Source organism: Hippoglossus hippoglossus, chromosome 13 (genome assembly GCF_009819705.1).
Source record: "Hippoglossus hippoglossus isolate fHipHip1 chromosome 13, fHipHip1.pri, whole genome shotgun sequence".
Classification (NCBI taxonomy): Eukaryota; Metazoa; Chordata; class Actinopteri; order Pleuronectiformes; family Pleuronectidae; genus Hippoglossus; species Hippoglossus hippoglossus.
The window spans coordinates 26,611,710-26,631,895 of record NC_047163.1 but is presented as its reverse complement, the minus strand read 5'-3'; the positions used below and the strand labels follow the sequence as shown (position 1 = coordinate 26,631,895).

The window sequence follows — 20,186 nt, the reverse complement described above, 5'->3', positions numbered from 1 at the left end:
GTGTGTGTGTGTGTGTGTGTGTGTGTGTGTGTGTGTGTGTGTGTTAGTGTGTGTGTGTGTGTGTGTGCGTGTTTATGTTTGTGTGCACACGCTCTTGTGCGTGTGTGACTGCAGAGCTGAGGAGAGGATGAAGTTATTACTACCTCAGCTCAACATAAGACCTTGCCTCTGCATCTGTGTGACAAAGAAAGTATAGAATAAAATGGAGATCCACTTCTTGTGATTGTAGAAAAATAACAGCCATGCTGCAATTCATCTGTAACTGCTTGGTATTTAATTCTCGTCATTTTCAAAATTATTTTGTAATTTGAGATAAAGTGACAGTAGAAAAATAAAAGTTAAAATTTAAAGTCTGTCCGTCCGTCCGTCCGTCCGTCCGTCCGTCCGTCCGTCTATCTATCTATCTATCTATCTATCTATCTATCTATCTATCTATCTATTCATCTATCTATCTATCTATCCTTCCTTGTTTAATTGAGCCTTCACAGCTGACCAGCAGACCATAAATCCCAGATCCAATCAGCTAAATAACCTGCTCTCAAGCACAAACCAAAAATATTGCTGGTGGCTGCAAAGTGAAATATACTGGTGAAAAAGCCATTTCAAGAGTAGACCCAAGCTGAGTTATGTTGCTATAACCTCGGCTTCACGGAGCCCAGAACAACTTAGAGCATCAGGCCAGTGAAGCGAGTGAAGTGAGTGAAGCCAGTAGTGAAACAATCTTCCGACTCAACAGACCTTGATAGAGATCCGGGCTCTCTGTGCTGAGGCTGCAGATAAGAAGGAGGTCTTGATTGAGTCCCTGCTGATTCAGCTTCTTGGATTCCTAGAAAGAAGATGAGGACAAATGGCACCGTAGAGCGGCCTGGCTGAGCAGAGGAGCAGCAGAGTGCTTTGACCCGGGATGAGGACCAGCTGGAGAGCCACCGTCTCCAGGGGCAAGAGGAGATGTCCTGTCCCCTCAGGGCTTCAGGACAAGGGCCAGCTGCAGGCTCTGTTGGTGGGCTGAAGCAGGAGAGCTGTGATGGACAGAATAATTCATCTGGAGCAGGAGACGCAGGACAAACACGTCAGGGGAGCCATGACAGGTAAAAAGACTCTGGGTTCCAACCGAATGAAGGAAAACAACAAGCAGGATGAAGAAGCCTTCCAACATATCCCTGGACATCAGAGACATGGTTTCAAACTTTTCAGTTTAAACATACACACCCTCCCAATTTGGCGGCCTGCAAAAATGTCAGTCCCTTTGCTTGCCCCGCTGCTGCTTCGTCTCTATTGCTGCTGGTTGATTCAGCAGCATCCACCAGTATAGGCTCCGACAGGGGGTTTAAGGATATTTGCTCATCACTCACCATCATATTAATGTAATCATATCTGGGAGAGTGATGAGGTCAGAGCCGAGACGCCAAACACTAACAATGTTATGCTGTAATAAACAGTTCAAATGTGAGTCGTCTGACTGAACTAACACTCATCAAGAAAATAAACAATGTATCTCCCAAAATGATCATTTATTCCTTTACTATATAAAAACAAAAACAATAAGAGATGATTTAGTTGTTTTAGTTGGATTTTAGTCACATGATGGGAGGTGATGTTGTACAGTATATGCATCATGACATTTTTATACTTAGGTCATATGATCTGCTGAAGGTGACCACAAAATGTGTTTAAAAGAATATTAGCAGTTCTTTTTTACATTGTGGTCAGGATGCTTGTTTCAGTTGATTTAACTATGATAATGAAATGAATATTTTGGTGAAACTGTTCAGACTTTCTATGAAAATAGAAATGTGTAGAGAAAAGAGTCACTGTCCCTGACCACCACCTGCTCTCTACCCATAAAAGTAACTTCAACACCAGACAAAAGAGACAACACTTCCTCCTCCATCTCCTCTGAAGCTTTGAGCATCGCTCCACCAGACGATGTATAAATGGGTCTTGACAGACTGTGGGTAGAGGATGAGAGCAGACCCCTCATCTGAAATGAGCCAGAGCACAAGGAGAGTCAAAATCAGTTTCATGAACTCCAAACCCCAGCAGATGTCCAAAATAATTACCACAATCTGTCGGCCAAAGATACAAAGAGGTGATCTTTACTAATGGATAGTTCAAGTCATCAAACCCAGTCACATGGAACCTCAGTTAACACTGCAGAGGCTGGACGATAAACTTATAACACAAGTTTGAATCGAATTGTATGCTTTATATATTTTTCTAATTTTATTTCAAATGACTGCATGTGGGAGCTTTATGTTTGAAATCCTAAGTTCATGTTTGCAATCAAAAATATAAACATGACATCATTGAATAGCTTTGGAGGTTTTATATATTTAAGCTTTCAGTATGGGCTTTACATGCCCAGAGTCACATGGACAGACGCTACTCTCATGTGTTTACACTAAATATAAAGATGGAGCTACAGGGGACTCAGATCTCAAAGAGTGGAAACAGAGAAAAACCTGTCCGGCTCTCTCAAGAATATCCTATGCTTTTTGATTTGTACACAAACAGAAGTAGTGGGTATATGGGGAAATTGACAGGCTGGAAATAATTCTAGGCAACGTCCGTCACCATGAGATAGAAGCAGCACAAACACCTTGTCGTTTATTCGTATTAACACTCGTCTTCGCATCTTACTCTCAGCAAGAAAACTTGTTTGTGTGTTTACCAAAATGCAGAATTCCTACTTCACATTTGCTTGGGGATAAGAATACAGCTAAAAGTGCATCCTGCAACATTCAAGTTTCATCGTGAGACTCAAAAAATGGAAACCACTCAGTTTGTTGTTTGAGCTGAAAGTCGTCACACTCCAAGAAAACTATGGATCAACATATTTGACAACACTGAACTTTTCAGATAAATGGAAGAATTTAATAAATGTATTAATTTCTTTCTTTCACTTCTTACACTAAACATACAGTTTTAAAAAACAATTTGATTCGCTAAAAATGCATTTTTACAAAATTTAAAGAAATATGTGACATATGTATTGTTTTATATTAATATTCAGAAAGTGACAGACCCTCTATTCAAGCAGAGATCTATTGGTACAACACAAAGATTCCAAACCGATGAAAGTACAAACAAGACAAATTCACATTCAATAAGTTATTATTCATACAGTCTTCTCCAATTGATGAAGATGGATGTCTGTGTCTAATTATAATGATTTTTTTTCAACCTTTAAAAAATCCTGGCTGAATTCCCCACAGTAGCACACACACGTCCTGTGTCTTTGAGCCAAGTGTCTGATTCCCTGCCCGCTCCCTTATGGCCCTGACCTCTGACCCCTGTATCATTGCCAGTGGAGTGAGATCAATGAGATTCACCAAGAAAGGGACCTTACATCAGCAGTGCATGTGCCAGCAGCGTACTGAGGAGGACACTGAGCAGAGCCGCTGAACCATGAGCCCTGTTCCCGATATTATCATTGGTGGTGGTGTGAGCAGTTTGTCCCTGGCAGTGCCTCAGGTCAGCGCCCACACAGGCAGCGTAGGCCATGGCGTGAGCGATGTAGTTCTGCTCATGGACGCCCTGGAAGAGGTGGGCCATGGGTCCACGGGCAAGCACTGCCACATCCTCTCCACTATGGGTGGCTGACTCTGTGGGCACCGCGGACAGCTGGACGTAGTCCTTAGTTTCTGGAAGACGCAGAAAAATCACATCACACTTTTTTTGCTGTGTTTGTCCAGGGACACAAAAATAACAATGAGTGTTTTTACATCACATCCAAACTTTGCCACATAATTCAACAGACTTTAAAGCTATGATCAATATTTTTGATCAACAATGCTTCAAAACACAAAAACACACACAAACCAACACATAATGTTGCTCTGTGTTTGCTTAATATGTTAATAGTCAGATTTGGCATTGATTAGCCATAACACCGTTATAAGGTGATGATATGGCAATGTTTTAATTACAGCTTGTTGTGCTGCTCCCAGGTGGAAAAAAATAGGTAATGCAGCTCGAACAATAGTATGACCCAGTATTAGCTGCTAATGCTGATAAAACAAGATCAAATTGCGCAATCAAAGTAAGGATCAAGAGGAACAGTCTGGAAATTACACTTTTCGGGTTTTACAGACATGAATGTCCAGACAATAGGATCCAGACATTATCCAGAGTCTGCCTTTCACATATGGACAACGCAGCAGGAGATTTTTCTGGTCTGACTAATAACAACAGGAAAACCTCCGGAGAGGAGTGATGGATGGCATTTGGGTTCATCGCCACCAGTGTTGGCCCTTATTGTCAAAAGCTCTTGATTCTTGTTGTCTTTCAGCGCCTTCCACATGCATGGCTCCTCCTTTTTATCCTCAGATGTTTGTATTGTTTTTGTTACGATCAGTTTTGTATCTGTCATGTGTTAGAAACAACATGCTGGCTCGCTGTGAATCCTCCGGAGATACTCCTGCTGTATTCTCACATGGGCTCATATGGGCATTGTGCATGGTTTCTACTATGGGGCTGACAGGAGAAACTCCACAGTAAGTTCTAACATACAGCAACTCCAGATAATGTCAGGAAAATATTTGGAGGGGGGCTTGAAGCAGCTTTATTTACATATATACAACCAATTATGATGTTACCTTAACTGAACTGTCATTTTCTTTTGTGGTTTATAAAAATATTCATGAAAATGAAATCACAAAAATGTCTGCGAAAGATAGAGTGGAGGTAGTTCTGAGTAAAAATTCGACAGTGTTATGGTTCTAAAAACAGAATTATGAATTAGTGACTGTTGAAAGAATTCTGTAACAGGTCGAAGGGGTTTGAATAACTAAATTCTGTGATATTCTTGTGAGGAAAATGAAGAAACAATGAGTGCATCTTACTGGTGTTGACATTGCGAATATCAGGCCGCGTGCCATTGGTGATTTTGTGTCCAGGTCCGTTGCCGTACATCAGTGTGGTATAAGGCAGCATGTCTTTAGCCCAAAGTGGGGATTTACCTGGAGAATGCACAAAGCCAATCACACCTTATCTTTGAGTTATCACTTTTACTGTTGCTTCTCTTTGCCTCTATTTGCTAAACACACACACACACACACACACACACACACACACACACACACACACACACACACACACACACACACACACACACACACACACACGTAGGGCAGGCCTCTGGATCCCCAGGGGGCTGCAGGAGGTCTAGTGCTTGTTGAGTATCTCAGTGTTTCTCCTCAGATGAGCCATTAGCCTCACGAGTCTCCCCGCTGATGAAGAGCTCAGGGTTTCACAAGCACATTAATCACTGCTGCACCACTGGGAGGAGGAGGAGGAGGAGGAGGAAGAGGAGGAGGAGAGTAAAATAAGGACAGAAAAGAGAGAGCAGAAAAGTGGAAACTGTAGGAGGTAACACAAATGCATAATCAATATGGCCTCTGAAAGCAGATACTGATATACTGTATTTGGGATGAATGGGTGAATCTTTTATGTGATCATTTTCATACTGAGACATTTTTGGAAAACTACTTCGTACAAGTTTGCTGGGAAAAGGTCAATATTTGACTTATACCTTTATTAAAACCCATGTGCTTATTTGACTGTTAAACACCAAATGCTCTTTATGTGTATTTCTGATAAACGAGTTCCTTATAGAGTGCTGCCCCAGAAATCTGCAGAATTTAATCATACTTACCGGCCTCACTTACTCATTCAAAGAATCTTCTGAACCGTGAAAGTGGCGGGATAGAAATTTTCCTACAAAACCCATTTGTTGTAGAGATTTGTAATCTTTACCATCATATGGCCAAATTAACTGTGCCTAAAGAGGTTGTCCAAGCAGAGAAGGAGGTAGAAGGAGGAGGGGCGGGGAGAAAGCGAGGGACTGAAATAGAGAGGCGAGGAACAGAAAGGCTGCTGGCTGTATTTGTTTACACCGGCTGTAATTGCAGGGGAGAGAAAGCAGAGGAAATGTCAAGCTGCTTGTGGAAGAGACACACTGAAGCTGAGAGGAAGCTGCCAATGCATGCTCACAAAAGCACACAAACACACACACACACACACACACACACACACACACACACACACACACACACACACACACACACACACACACACACACACACACACACAAAATGCCCCCTTGGGTATGGAGGAAAGAAAGAGGAATAAATGGAGATTTTATGCTATGTGGGGAAAGATTTAACAACTAAATTGAGACTAAAGTCAGTTTATAATTACCCAGAATGCTTTGTCCTCGAAACGGGTATCCATTGAAGGTAACTGGGTGGGAGTGGTCAGCCATCACTAAGGTGAGAGTTTCGTGCTCTTTGGTGAGTTCGAGGCCCTTGGCAATAGCGTAGTCAAAGGCAACCGTCTCATGGAGGGCCATGTAGGCCTGACCAGCGTGGTGAGCCTGGTCGATACGCCCACCTGACCACAGAGGGAGGAGAGGGTTGAAGATGATGACAGGTGAAGTTATGGCTTCTTATACTGTTTGGTACTTTATGTGACAGAGAGGACAATTATATGATCATTTCCCTCAAAAGAGTTTTGAAAAATATAACTGTAAGTTTAATCAAACCTGATACGACTGATTCATTTTTCTAATTTCTCCCTATTTATTAATAAAGACTCAGTGAGATGAGTATTTATTTTAAGTCAAATTCTTATACATACAATCCTAATCTCTCTCTCTCTCCTGGTGTCTGATGATCAGTTATCTAGAAGTAAAACATATATAAAGAAAATGTGATTCAGCCCCTCATTCAAAAATCATACTGTAAACACACTTTAGTGAAACTGTAGAACTGGGACCTGAGACTTGGTTCAGACTGAATTCACAAAGATAGTGGTTTTACACTTGACTGGGAATTAGCTACAGTGAAATTGAGTTTTTGACGCTTGAAGACTTGGGCTGAGGTTTTAAGGAAAAACACCCCAGTCAAATTTTTTGGCCGCGTGAAATACGCAAATGAAAGTTGAAAAAGGAAATTGACAAGCAGGCCTTTTATCAGCACACACCATGAAGACACATTTAGTTGTGCTTTATAAATAAAAATATGCAAAAGAAATCTCATCAACAGCTTGAAATTGTTTACACTATTTAGACGTGACAAGAAATTTGCTCCTGAAGACCTGTGTCCTCACAGATTTGGAATGTTAAGAATAAACTTGGAACTGGTTTGACCTATTGACTGACTTAAGCCTTAACTTTCACTTGTCACAAATGACCAGGGACTGTAATCTGACTTGTGACTTCAGACTTGACCTGGACTCATGATACAATTAAAAGGCGTCCAAAATAAAAACCTCCTGTTACCTTGAATAATAATAAGTTCTAAGTTTAAGTTTAAGTCAAGTTTAAAACTGGTGCATAGCGTATACATCCAATGTAGGGCCTTTCGAGATCTATTTAAAAATGCATTTCCTTCACATTGTTAGAGGTGAGTAAGCAGCCTATTTCATATTGAAGCGACTCTAAAAGATATCTCTTGGAATAGGCATACATTTTGAAAGGGGTCACACAAGTTGAATTTCAGAGTACTTGTTCACATAAACTTTTTTCACTTTAGCAGATTCCTCCAGCACCTGTCCTCTTCATCCGTTTCACTGGAGAGCGAAGTAAGCTGTGGTTAATAACTTGTGTTCTCAGTGAGCCGTCAGTGATTGGGTGCACCATATGCCTGCTTCTATTTATACTCTAGCCTGTTATTTTAAAGTCATTGTCAAGACACTGTCACATTACAGAGTCCCCAGGCATCTGCCTCAGACCGAAGGGGAGATGCACGAGGTGGCCGTGTGGAACTAAACACGTCAGCCAACCACACTCCACTAAAACACACACACACACACCCACACACACACTGCGGCAAACTCATTGAGCTGCATGCAGAATCAATGTCAAGTCAGTGGCTCTACTGTAGGTAACTTGACGTATTCTGGAGGTTGTTGCTGTGCAGCAGAAACCATGAGGATCGCCTCAAACGACCCCAGTAGAGACTATAAAGACACTATTTTATAAGACACTTCTTGATGTTTTAGCAAAGCCATCACAGTTTAATATGTTGTAGCTTTTAGCCGAAACTTTATATACCAGGGGGGTTTATTATCCAATGTTTATTTGATAGATTCATTGATGGTTGTGTGTGGAAGGTGGTTGAAGCTCTTATCCTCACCCTCCACAAGCAGGAAGAAGCCATTTGGGTTTTTCTGGAGGATGCGGATTGCCTTTTCTGTGGTCTCAACAATGGACGGGTCCATGCTTGGGTCCCTCTCCACCTCGAAGCGCAGGTCCCCAGGTTCAAACAGAGCTGAGGGGGGAGAGAAAGATCAAATAAAGAGGAACCAAAAATACAGTATATCCACTTTATCAGCCCACAGTGGAGGTGCAGCAGAAAGGAGAGTCCCATCCTCCCACCAATATCCTTATTTTCAGCACACACTCAGTCCAGAAACTGGATGATGATTGAAGCTACAGTACTTCTCCTCCGCACCATCACACACCACAATGAGGTCACTGAGTTCCCTGACATGATACATCCAACACTTCCTGCAAAGCAACAGTAGATGCAGTGGGCAAGCAGCTGATGTAAATGTTGGAGCATTTAGCTGCTATAGAACCAGAGGTTTTTCTCTGGAGTTGGTGGAGACCAAAAGCAGAGTTGTGAATATTGGACGTACAGATTTGTAAGAAGGACACAGACATTAACATGGACATTAATGTAAATAATATGTAATAAAAGAATTCATTTAAAATGTACTGCATTTTATTGTGGGATTGTTTGCAGAAAATAGTATTGATGGACAGTTACATTTTTCTTCAATTGTGTAATTTTGCGAATGAATTTGTGTGAATGTTGTTGCTCCTTGAAAACATTATGTAGGTCAGGTACAGTTTGAGGGAAAACATGAGTAGTGTATTCAAGACTGTGAGTAAACCAAGGACAGTCAATACCTTTCTGTTGTAAAGAAGAGAATATGAGAAAACTCACCCATGAGGTAGTCTGTGGTTTCAGGGTCGACGGCATCAAAATCTGTTCTATTCCACACATAGTGGGCTTTCTGCATGAAACACACAGGATATACACACTTTCACACTGAGTGGGAGGAAGACAGCACTTGTGCACTTGAGTTTTTCTTAGCTGCTCAAGTAACAGTCTGCTATACATTCATCCAACTTGTTCTCAACTGACTGTTTTTATGAATGTAAATTAATGTGTAGGCTTTTTAAACTCCACACAGTATCACTGTCAACTTAATTAAAGAGTGTTACACTCTTTACCAGGTGGTGGTCTCACAGATATTGTACTGCATTTCAGACTAAATGTGGAAATTGTGCTTATTAAGGATGGTAACATATAGAATAGGTTATTTACTCATTTCTGCCACTGTACAGATTGCTGCAATGTACTTGCTTTTCTAGGATTCTTTAAACTTATCATCAGTCTGCTCGTTCTCAGTGCTCTTGGGTCCTTGGTGCCCTCAGCAGCAAGTCTGCACATCGACTCCCGGCCAGCCAGATCATTTACAGCATTGCCCAACTCTCTCAAAACATAGATTTTAAAACCAGTACATCTGTCCCCAGAAACTCTGCTGCTACATCTTACTTCTGATAGAGTCTCTGGGCTACACACAGCCTGCTCTCCATGCTAACTCGCTGCTAGCCGACTTGCAGGCCCATTGAGAGGCTCTGTAGTGAGTGCATCTTTAAAATAAGTTTGAACGACTTTAACACACTGACAACCAGTGCAGTTTCCGCTTACATAAAAAAAATGTCCTTTGAATGTTATGTGATTTTACACGTTGCTACCTTCCATTACATTATTTTATAATTTTGGAACTTGTCTGAGACTTCTCCCTGAAGCTGATGCTATGAAACTGTGTCTGGATAAACAGAGCTACCTTCCCAGTTTTCATGCTCTGCCACTCATTGATGAGGTTGCGTCCATCTTTTCTCTTGCCCCTGGAGGAGAAAGCCTTGGGATACTCTGGGTCCTTGGTGCCCCTGGGGGTCATGTACTTTCTGCCGCCACCAATGATCACCTGGAAACACAATCAGAGACACAAACACACATATTTACGTTCACTTTAACACGCCTCACACCAAGTGGAGTTCCCATCAGAAGGATGTGAGGGCAGAGCTTCTTACATCGATGTCTGTGTTATTGAGGAGCTGAGCGGCGATGTCGGTGCAGCCGTCCCTCTTGGCGGCCTCAGGCATGTCAGCGTCGCTGTACCATTTCCTGCTGGCGCTGTGGGCATAGCTGGTGGCTGGGGTGGCATGTTGCACGCGTGTGGTTGTGACGATGCCAACAGACTTGCCTACAAGACAAATTTATTTCATGTTTAATGTGCAGCTGCTTTAAATGGGTCTGAGTGTGCAAAACATGAACTCTATGATGTACCAGTTATATAATCATCTGGGTAAATATTCAGAATACATCATTTAGGATTAAGAGGCATCTCTTTACCAAGAATCTGACTGATTAGATGAAGCGTCCTTTTCCAAAAACTGATTATCAGTAGACCTACCCTGATACAGTGACCCCCTCTGGTGATTACATTTAATACATTTGTGGGGAAATATCACATTTAAAGTGATGCAGTCTCAGATAATCATTCTACTTTAAGAGAAAAAAATTCCCTGGCTTGGTTTTACTTCTTTAAACCAATCACAATCATCTTGCACATGGCAGGGCGAGCAAAATGGCTTCTTCCCTGCAAAGAAAACACAAAAAAAAACCCAGCAAAGACTCATGTCAACTTTGCTATTGCTTTTGTTATCTTCCATGTGTAGGTTGCCAGCTTGGAGGCTGTTGTTTGACGTAGCGAAATCTATTCCCCATGCCTTGCTTGCAAACAATTCTTTAATGAAGTTGTTATTTTCCTGTGTGAGGGTGGGAGGTGTGTTTCTCTGTAGATCTCTTCCGCTCTCGGGGGAGTTCACAACTGAAATCCACACCAGTGTTAACATGGCCAGGCAGAGCAGCTTGTGATGAGTAAAGGAGTCTTTAAAAGAAAAGATGGGTTATATCATTGTTTGTCCCAATACACATTAACCAGATTCCTAAAAAATGGTGATAATGACTGATGGGATTCATGTGGAATGATAAGATATCTGCCAAAATGCACTGCAGCGACACTTACAAGCTGAAAAGGCTCAGATCTATGTTTATGATTTTCCAAGTGTGAAAGTGAAAGAGGCCGTAAGAAGAACCCGACCAGGTCCTGACCAGGAGTGAGAGATCCTCACTCTGAACTCTGAAAATGATTTAATATTCCATGAGGCAAACTGAAGATCAGAGGCAGTAAGTTCATGTGAAGTCAAATATATAGGCTGTGAACAAAAAACCTCATAATGATAAAGAAAAGAATGGTTCAAGTACTGAGAGTTAATAAAGAAAAAACTCCCAAGTGTACTTCCCCAGCTGAGATACACCCACCCACCCACCCCTCAATAAAACACCCAATAAACAGCCCAACTGTGAAGGTACACAGGTCGACGCAAAACAGCACCCACGATTAGCTGATCAGTCGATTAGTGAACTGACATAAAAGTTATCTGCAACAGTGAAATAATCAATTAATAATTTAAAGCAAGGGTTGGTGATCCTGGAAGAGCTACAAAGAGCAGGCTACACATTGAAAATACACAACTGATACATCCCACCCCCTCACATCGGCCCTCTTGTCAAAGCTACTCCCCCAACCACATGTACGTGTACTGACAACTGCTAGAAGCCGACTTCTCCGTGACTCACTCCCTAACTTCGGACTTTCGTCTCTGCACACCAGCCAGTGATTCGGTCCAAATAAAACGATTAGTTGTGTTTATTACAGTCCTCCGAGGCCACAGACACCTTTTCTTTTTTTCTCAGATGACTTTATTTATTTATGGTTATCAGGAAGTGAAGAAGATTTCAACCAATAAGATAAAAAGGTGTTTGAGAAACAACTTACCAACCCAATTTTTAAGTCAAATTAAAATGGTAAAAAATATTGTGTGTAGTTCCTTTAGTTTAGTACAGTTAGACTGTATCTGAACTGGGGGGTTGGCAATGGTACAAAACTGGGTGGAAATTACTATTGGTAGAATGGCTGATTTATAACAGCAATTTGTTATTAATGTCAAGGTCAAACAAGAATAAACAGTTAAGATAAATGAAAGTGTCTAATGACTTTATGATTTGGATCATTAAACCTGGTTTGACAATATTACACCTTAAGGTTGTTATTCACAATACCGACAAGGCCATTTTCAAAGTCTCACCGCCTGTATGAGACAGCCTCCTTCATTTCTAAATCAACTGATTTAAACCACATTATTTCAAATCAAGGACTATTTTAATACACAGGCTGTGACCTATTCTCCTCCAGACTTTAAAGGGGTCACTGTTTTTATTGTGTGTGTTTTGCGTTGAGGCAGCAATTTCCTGTATCCAATACAATTTTCTCCCAAGGGAGACAAATAAAGTAACCTTGAACCTTGAACATTATAGAACTAGCCCTCAGTGTGAAACCAGCATTTACAGTAAACTGGTTCCTCTCATTCCGCCTGTATGAGAACATGACAGAATTATCATAATAATGAATAATGCACAGAGCAGCTGGATGAAAGATGAGAGATCTTTACTCAGAGCGATGCATCTTTTAAAAGTAATTACTGTATATATCCCAAATCTGAAGACCCGATAAACTAAGGTTAGATATAAGTCACTTTCCATTGCTGAACATTTGGCAGGTTGTTAATCCAGACACTTTCACTTTGAATAGAAAATCATCCACTTTGTCCCTCAAATCAGTCAGTCATTCTGTCAGTCAGTCATTCTGTCAGTCAGTCAGTCAGTCAGTCAGTCAGTCAGTCATTCTGTCAGTCAGTCAGTCAGTCAGTCAATCTGTCAGTCAGTCAATCAGTCAGTCAGTCAGTCAGTCAGTCAGTCAATCTGTCAGTCAGTCAATCAGTCAGTCAGTCAGTCAGTCAATCTGTCAGTCAGTCTGTCAATCATTCAATCTGTCAGTCAGTCAGTCAGTCAGTCAGTCAATCAGTCAGTCAGTCAGTCAGTCAGTCTGTCTGTCTGTCAGTTAATCAGTCAGTCAGTCTGTCAGTTAATCAGTCAGTCATTCTGTCAGTCAGTCAGTCAGTCAGTCAGTCTGTCAGTCTGTCAATCAGTCAGTCAGTCTGTCAATCAGTCAGACAGTCCGTCAATCTGTCAGTCAGTCAGTCAGTCAGTCTGTCAGTGATCATTGACACAGGCTGCTCAGATAACCTATGAGGATTGTGAGGAGTGTGTGATGATACTTTTCATAATGTGTGTCTGTCAGATATCAGGACACTCACTGAACATCGGTGTGGATCTGGACCGAAATGTCCTCTGATATCTTCCGACGAGGTCCATTCAGGGACCGTCGGAAATGCTAATATCCGCTAGCTTAGCCACTTGTTGGACTTTTAAGCTTAAAACACGGTGTAAATGACCTCGTTTCGAGTCGAGTACGAATGGTTGGTATTCCGGACACTTGGATGACACCAAACGAGCAGTATGGAGGCATGTTGTGTTGTTCTGTTCTTTTATTACGTCTGAAGATAAGTCACTAATCAGCTACACTGTTTACCCCTGAAACTCCAAAAACTGTTTTGTGGACTCAAACACTTCACCCACTATCCCTTTAACTCTAATCTTTTAACAGCCAGTTGGGAAAGTGAGGACTGGCCAAAATGTTCCCACCTCAGTTCTATGCTCAATGGTCCTCACAAATATATAAGTACACACACACACACACACACACACACACACACACACACACACACAGCTGGTGTCAATCTCTGGAGCTGAGCTAGGGTCAGGGCCATGGCACTGTGTGTATGTGTGTGTATTATGAGATATCCACAACCGTTGATAATAGAGGAACATGATAAGAGTGGGCTTTCTGTGCACGCTGTTATCCTGCAGTGTGACCTGCAGCTGCAGGCTGCTGTCACTCCAGCTCCCTGGTGGCCCCTGTACCAGCGCTGTGACGAGGGACTGCAGCTCACAGCAGAGCACTCAGCTGTAGAATCAGGTTTTGTATTGAGATTTTCTTTGTCAGGAGCCAAAAGTAAAATGTGATACAGTTGGGCCTGCTCCTCAAGACTCACAAAAATCCTGTTTGTTATTTGCTTCGATCACAGAACTGTTTGAAGACATCCTTCATACAATCCCCTGTTTAGCAGAGGTTTGTAGGAGAAGTTTTCAACATCAGTCTGATAAATATGCTGTTGAGCTTTTTTCTGCAAGATGATCAACAACCTGTGTAGCGGATGTGGTCTCACTCACACTTTTGATCCATGTTTCTGTCTGTGTCACAGGATGATGATGAGCCCATTCTTATCCCCATCAACAAAGCTCTGACTGACTCTGAGTTTTTTAAGTTCTTTTTGAATCAATGGAGAAAAAAAGCAATGTGCATTTAGACGGTCTGGAGCCAGGCCAATGCTCCATGATTCAAAAACAAGTCTTTTTTTATAGGCCATATATTCCTTTGGCTGTGACATCACACTGGGGCAGTTCAGAATGATGCACCACCAAATTTAAATCTTTGTAAAATAACGATTAGTAACAGCTTCATGGTTTAATGCCACATTAATCATTAATGGAAAATCTGTCATCGGTCTGAACAGGTCTCGTCTTTAATAGTATCCCTAACAAACTATACAAGAAACAAAGGTTGTCAATATTATAGGATTATCATTGTGACTCAAACGTCACTATTTCAAATCAGAGTTGTGGGAATGAGTCATGCTCTCCACTTTCTTGCTCTTTTGACTCTAGCACACTCTTTTATTTGTTTGTTTAAACACTTTGTAATATTGTCCTGTGTTATCCTTACCTGCATCTTTGGCCCACTTTAGAATGGACGTGACCTCGTTGCCCTTCTGAGTCTTGCAGACTCCGTTGCGAGCTGCTGCATTCACTCCTAAGGTGTTCAGGTTGGTTTTCACTCCACACAGATACGCTGTGGCTGTGGCTGCACTGTCTGGAATCTGGAAGTCCACACTATAGGTCTGCACACACACACACACGCACGCGCACACACACACACAGATACACAAGTATGAGTTGAGTACTGTTGGACAAAATACACTTAAACATTAATGTTCTCAGTGTGGAAAGTAGCTCCTCCTCCAAAAAATCATAAGAGAAAAGAATTAAGAGAGAATATAATAAGAAATGAGCAAGGCGTAAAGCACTGTAATCTATCAAGTAAATGGAACAATAATAATGAACTGCAAATTAATCTTTTAAATATCTGCTTACATATGACAAGTCTGTGAGTGCACCCATGGGTGACTTCTGCAAACATGCTGTAGGTTAATGTCTTTGATTATATTAATGAATGGATATGAAACCACTTGTACTTGTACAGTACAGTACATTGTGTACAAGTACCTGGTCCTGTGTCCATTCATTCTTCGTGTGTGTGTGTGTGTGTGTGTGTGTGTGTGTGTGTGTGTGTGTGTGTGTGTGTGTGTGTGTGTGTGTGTGTGTGTGTGTGTGTGTGTGTGTGTGTGTGTGTGTGTGTGTGTGTACTTTAGCCAATCCCACGCTGGGGAAGGTGTCCATGGTCATCACAGTCTCCTCTCCTGTCTGGTTCTGCAGCTGTCCCTTGAGGATACGAGCCGCTGTGTAAGTTGTGATTCCCATCCCTGATGCACAGATGCATAAATTAACAAGGGAAAGGAAGCAGTGGGGACAGGTGGCAAAATTACCTCAAAAAAGAGGGTCAGGCAATTCCTGATTCTGATTGTCTTACCTTTTCAGCCAAGCCAGGCTGTCTGGTGTTAATATTGTGAGGATGACCGTGTTGTGTAACTTACCATCTCCGAGGTAGAGCAGGATGTTTCTAGCAACGTTGGTGTTGAGCTTCCTGTCCAAAGCTGACTGCAACGTCTTCCGTGCCTGTGACCTCCAGAACTCTGGATTCTCCTCTTCAACTATAGGCAAATACACAAAGCCCACTGGTGTGAGTCCAAAAATGTAAAATCTATTGGTTGTATCGCTATGAATTGTGTTCATATGTTGTTATTTTAAAAGTCAAAATAGTCAAACCTAATTTCGAGGGAGGATTTGCCTGAGCAACTGGAATGGCACTCAGTAAAGCACCGCAGTTTCACACAGTCATAGATATCAGTTCCCTAAGTGTGCCTGGTTTTTCTCATCAAGATCCATGAATTATTCCTTGTTCAAAATGTTGAAAAAGACCCTATCTCGTATTTTAAAGAAACAGAGAATAAATTCCCAGACCCACCCTTCAACCAAGCTTCTTGGTAATCTGTTGAGTCGTTTTTGTGTAACCCTGCAAACTAACAAACCAACAAACCAACAAACAAATGGCCAGGGGTGAAGACATAACAGTTTTAAGGTTGGTGGTTTGATCCCCATCTCCCCTATTCTGTGTGCTAAAGTGTCCTTGGGCAAGATACTGAGCCCAAAATTGCTCGGCTGTACTGTTTGATAGAGAAAGTGCTGCACATGGATGCTCTGTATGAATGTGTGTGTGAATGGGTTAATGGAAAAACTGTACTGTGAAGCGCTTTGAGTGGTCATCAAGACTAGAAACGTTCTATATAAATACAAACCATTTATCATTTTCAGAATCACATGAGGTATCTCACCACATATGAAACATTTGGCTTCCAAGAAACTTAAAGGTCCAGTGTGTAAGATTTATGTGAAAGGGATCTATTGGCAGAAACAGAATGAGCCTTTATATCTAAGTACTTTATATTTGCATCAGGAGCGGGTTTTTTACAGTAGCCCAAACTGGACAAACTTAACACCTTTTGAGTTTTTATGACAAATGAAGGCTACTACAGGTTCTCTTTCATGTTTGGAAGAAGAGGATGAGGTGAGGGGTATTCAGCTGCAACATGCAACTTCACAACTAGATGTCACTAAATTCTACACACTGAACCTTTAAAGCAAGAACGTGACAAATTCAGAGAATCAAAGAGATCTATATATCACACAGACATCAGTGTGAGTAGAACTAATAACCTTGCAGAGCGCCCTTTGTTCAGGCCTCAGGGACCAGAGTGTATTTATTATCATATTTGTTTGTATCAGCACCTGTCGTATACACATGCTTCCTTATCTACTACAGTGTAGTTGTATATTTTAATACAGTGCTCTACTAACAAGCGGTAAGTGCTGACAGCAGCTAGTTACACAACTCTGCGAGTACTGAGTCTGCTTAAAAGTTTTGAAGCCCCTCACAAAACAAGTGGGTAGGGAAGTGAAGAAAAAATGAGTAAATGAGTACAAAGGATGTAAAGGAAGGTGGAAGCTGAGGATCAATGTGAAGAGTAGGAGACAAAGAAATGAGGGCGAAAGACAAAGCACAAAGAGATGGAAGGATCAAGTTTTAAAACAGGTCATAGAAGAATAGAAAAGAAGGTGAGCACCATACATCAATATCAACATTATCAGGCCAATGTGAAACCCAAATGTGCTGGATTGTGTGAAAGCAAGAGAAACAAGTACAGGATGATTAAATGAGATTGAATATGTTGTTGATATTGAAGTGTTGAGGTGTTAGCACTGGAAGTGTACAAATGACAACATCGGGTATGAAGAAGTAAAGCTGAACCAGCTTTTCAGAGGCGGGCATCAGAGGTTTACAGTCCAGTGTAGTCACTTGACGAGAAATAAGTCAATGCAGCAGAAATGGATGCTGCTGTGTAACCACTGAAATCAGTTGAAATGTCATGTGCAAAATAAAAGATGAAAGCAGCTAAACTGTTTGTTGACGTGCAAGTTGAAGCCAGAAGAGGTGGCTCACTGTCAGCAGATGTAAGATCTGAAAGTTGTGAATAATCAGTTCAAATGTAAGTTGACAAGTACTGAGTGAGAGCAGCTGCAGTTTCAGTGAGTTTAAGCTATTAAGGATTAAGAGAAATAAATATATACATAAATAGCTTCTGGATAGAAGCATAAATGCTGAATGAGCAGAACTTTTTTGGTTTCCCTTAAGTTTCCTGAAGAAAGTAGAAGATGGAACCTCACAAGAATTGCCCAAAACAAGGAGCTAAAGAAAAATAACTCAATAAAGATGAAAGTATACATTTAACACAAAAAAGTTAGCTTCTCTCTTTTTCCCCCTTACCTTTGGCCCAGGATGATGCGAATGCCACCAGCAGAAAAAGAGCCAAAATGGCCCCTTTTGTCGACTTCATGGCCAAGTTCGGGCTGGAGATGAGCTCCTCTGTCTTTCCTAACAATCAGCTCCTCGACTGAAGCAATGCTCGTCTCCAATCACACCAGCTGCCATTCATTTTAATGGCATGTCATAAATGCATAATGGTCCTATAGGCCTTTGGCAAATTTATGACCAGTGACTGAAAAAACTTGTCTCGTGTTTGGGTTAGATCTGAAAATAGGTCGAAAAGGGATATCAAAATACAAGGGTAGCTAAATAACTAGAAGAGTAAATAGAGCTGAGATTTGTCCACTTCATCCAATAAGTGGTATTTGACAAATAATTTTAAATCTGAGAAATTAATTATTAACGGAGTTAAAGCTTTACAGATAGCATTTCATGATAGTGTTTATTTAGAGCATTATTTATGACACTGAGCGAGAGAGTTAAAAAAGGCAGTGAACGTACCAAATGGAAAGAGTGAGTGTGTTTTTGTGATTTCTAATCATAATCGGGCTGTATCTGTCAGATAATGCAGTGGGAGATAGCGTTATGTAAGCGACAAAGACAGAGTCCACCGGGACTGAGCTGAATGGCACAAACACACACAGCCGTCTATTTCCCAATGAGCACACGAGCCAGAGAAGAACGTTTGCATCAGCAGTCACGTTTTTGTTTGATTGCTCGTCCTAAATGTCCCCATCACTGTCAGAGAGTGGAGAGAACGTAACATGGCAACTGACGTGTTTTACTGGTTATTCAACAGCTACCATGCGTCACGCCATCAATGGGACATTTATTAGAGCTAATTTGATCACCTAATGTTCCCAATGAGTTGAGTGATTAGCCTTGCAAATGTGGACAGGCCATAGATGACGAGGACTGTGGTAATTCATATGCATGAAATATGTAAATGAGGTTAAACACCATGAATTTGCTGGGGATGAAAGAGAATTATAGCGTAGCCCTTATTTTCACCATATATGGAAGCAAATACAGCCACTAAAAGGAATAAATATATAAGTACGCTTATGTTTGGGGACAGGGATGTCATCCTCCACAACATGAATCAGATATCAAAGTTTAACAAAAAAAGTGGCCCACCATGAAAGCAGTCAACCTCTTTGTAGCGTCATATTTTATTAAATTATAATTGCTGATGTGTTACAGCCACAAGTCTTCCACAAAGACAGAGTAGCATTAGAAGCCACAACAGGCAGGACCATACTCATCTTTTAATTCAATAATGAAACCCTCAGCTCTGTGCTATTCCTTGAAGCTATTTATTTATTCAACAACTGTCAAACTTGTCTTACAGTATCCTAACATTTGTTTGAAGTGAGCAAGATCCATGATGTTCTGAGGCCAAGAGGAAAATCTAATCATTCATAAGTAGAATTTGAGTTGTATATGCTAATGTTAGCTCAGGTGTGAACTAGACAGCAAACAGTGGATAACCTTACACACTTGGTGTTAATTTCCTTAACAATTCTTATGGTAACATGTATACAAGACTTTCACAAGACAAAATTTACGTTATTAAAAATATATATTGGGACTAAATGTCCATACAATATCATTGATAAAACACATTAATACAAACTGCTGCATTAAGGAATATTTGGCCACATCCGTCCAATTTAAGGGTTAACAAGACGCTAGCAGCTTTGAGGCTGTACTTTGTACTTCTCGTGGATTGAGCTAAATGCTAACATCAGCTCGCTAACAATCTCACTATGAAACTTTTTAGCAGATGTGTTTAAAATATCTTTCATGTAAGTATGTTTATCTTTTCTTATGTTATCTTATCTTGTCTTTTTCAATGTTATGTTATGTTATGTTATGTTATGTTATGTTATGTTATGTTATCTTATCATATCGTTTCTTATCCCTGCACATTAAAAAAAATTAAGTTTACAAATTGAGATTAACCAAAATGCTACATAGAAATACATTTTGGACTAATAGTCACCAGCCCCTAAAAGAACCACAAACCACACAAAAACATAACTTCTGTTTCTGAACACAGCCAATGAAAAAAGTACAAG

At 40.9% G+C, this 20,186-nt stretch overlaps 1 protein-coding gene across 1 annotated transcript; it reads right to left on the bottom strand.

The window, feature by feature from the left end:
• Nucleotides 1-3,032: 3,032 nt before the first annotated feature.
• On the bottom strand, nt 3,033-18,208 carry alp3 (alkaline phosphatase 3). The gene is made up of 11 exons (XM_034604064.1): nt 18,106-18,208; nt 15,818-15,934; nt 15,531-15,646; nt 14,830-15,004; nt 10,112-10,284; nt 9,865-10,005; nt 8,955-9,024; nt 8,139-8,273; nt 6,202-6,393; nt 4,845-4,961; nt 3,033-3,644 (listed from the first exon to the last, which is right to left on the bottom strand). Exons 1-11 carry the CDS (start codon nt 18,173-18,175, stop codon nt 3,346-3,348), a joined length of 1,605 nt encoding a protein of 534 aa, XP_034459955.1. The 5' UTR covers nt 18,176-18,208; the 3' UTR covers nt 3,033-3,345.
• Nucleotides 18,209-20,186: the final 1,978 nt, after the last annotated feature.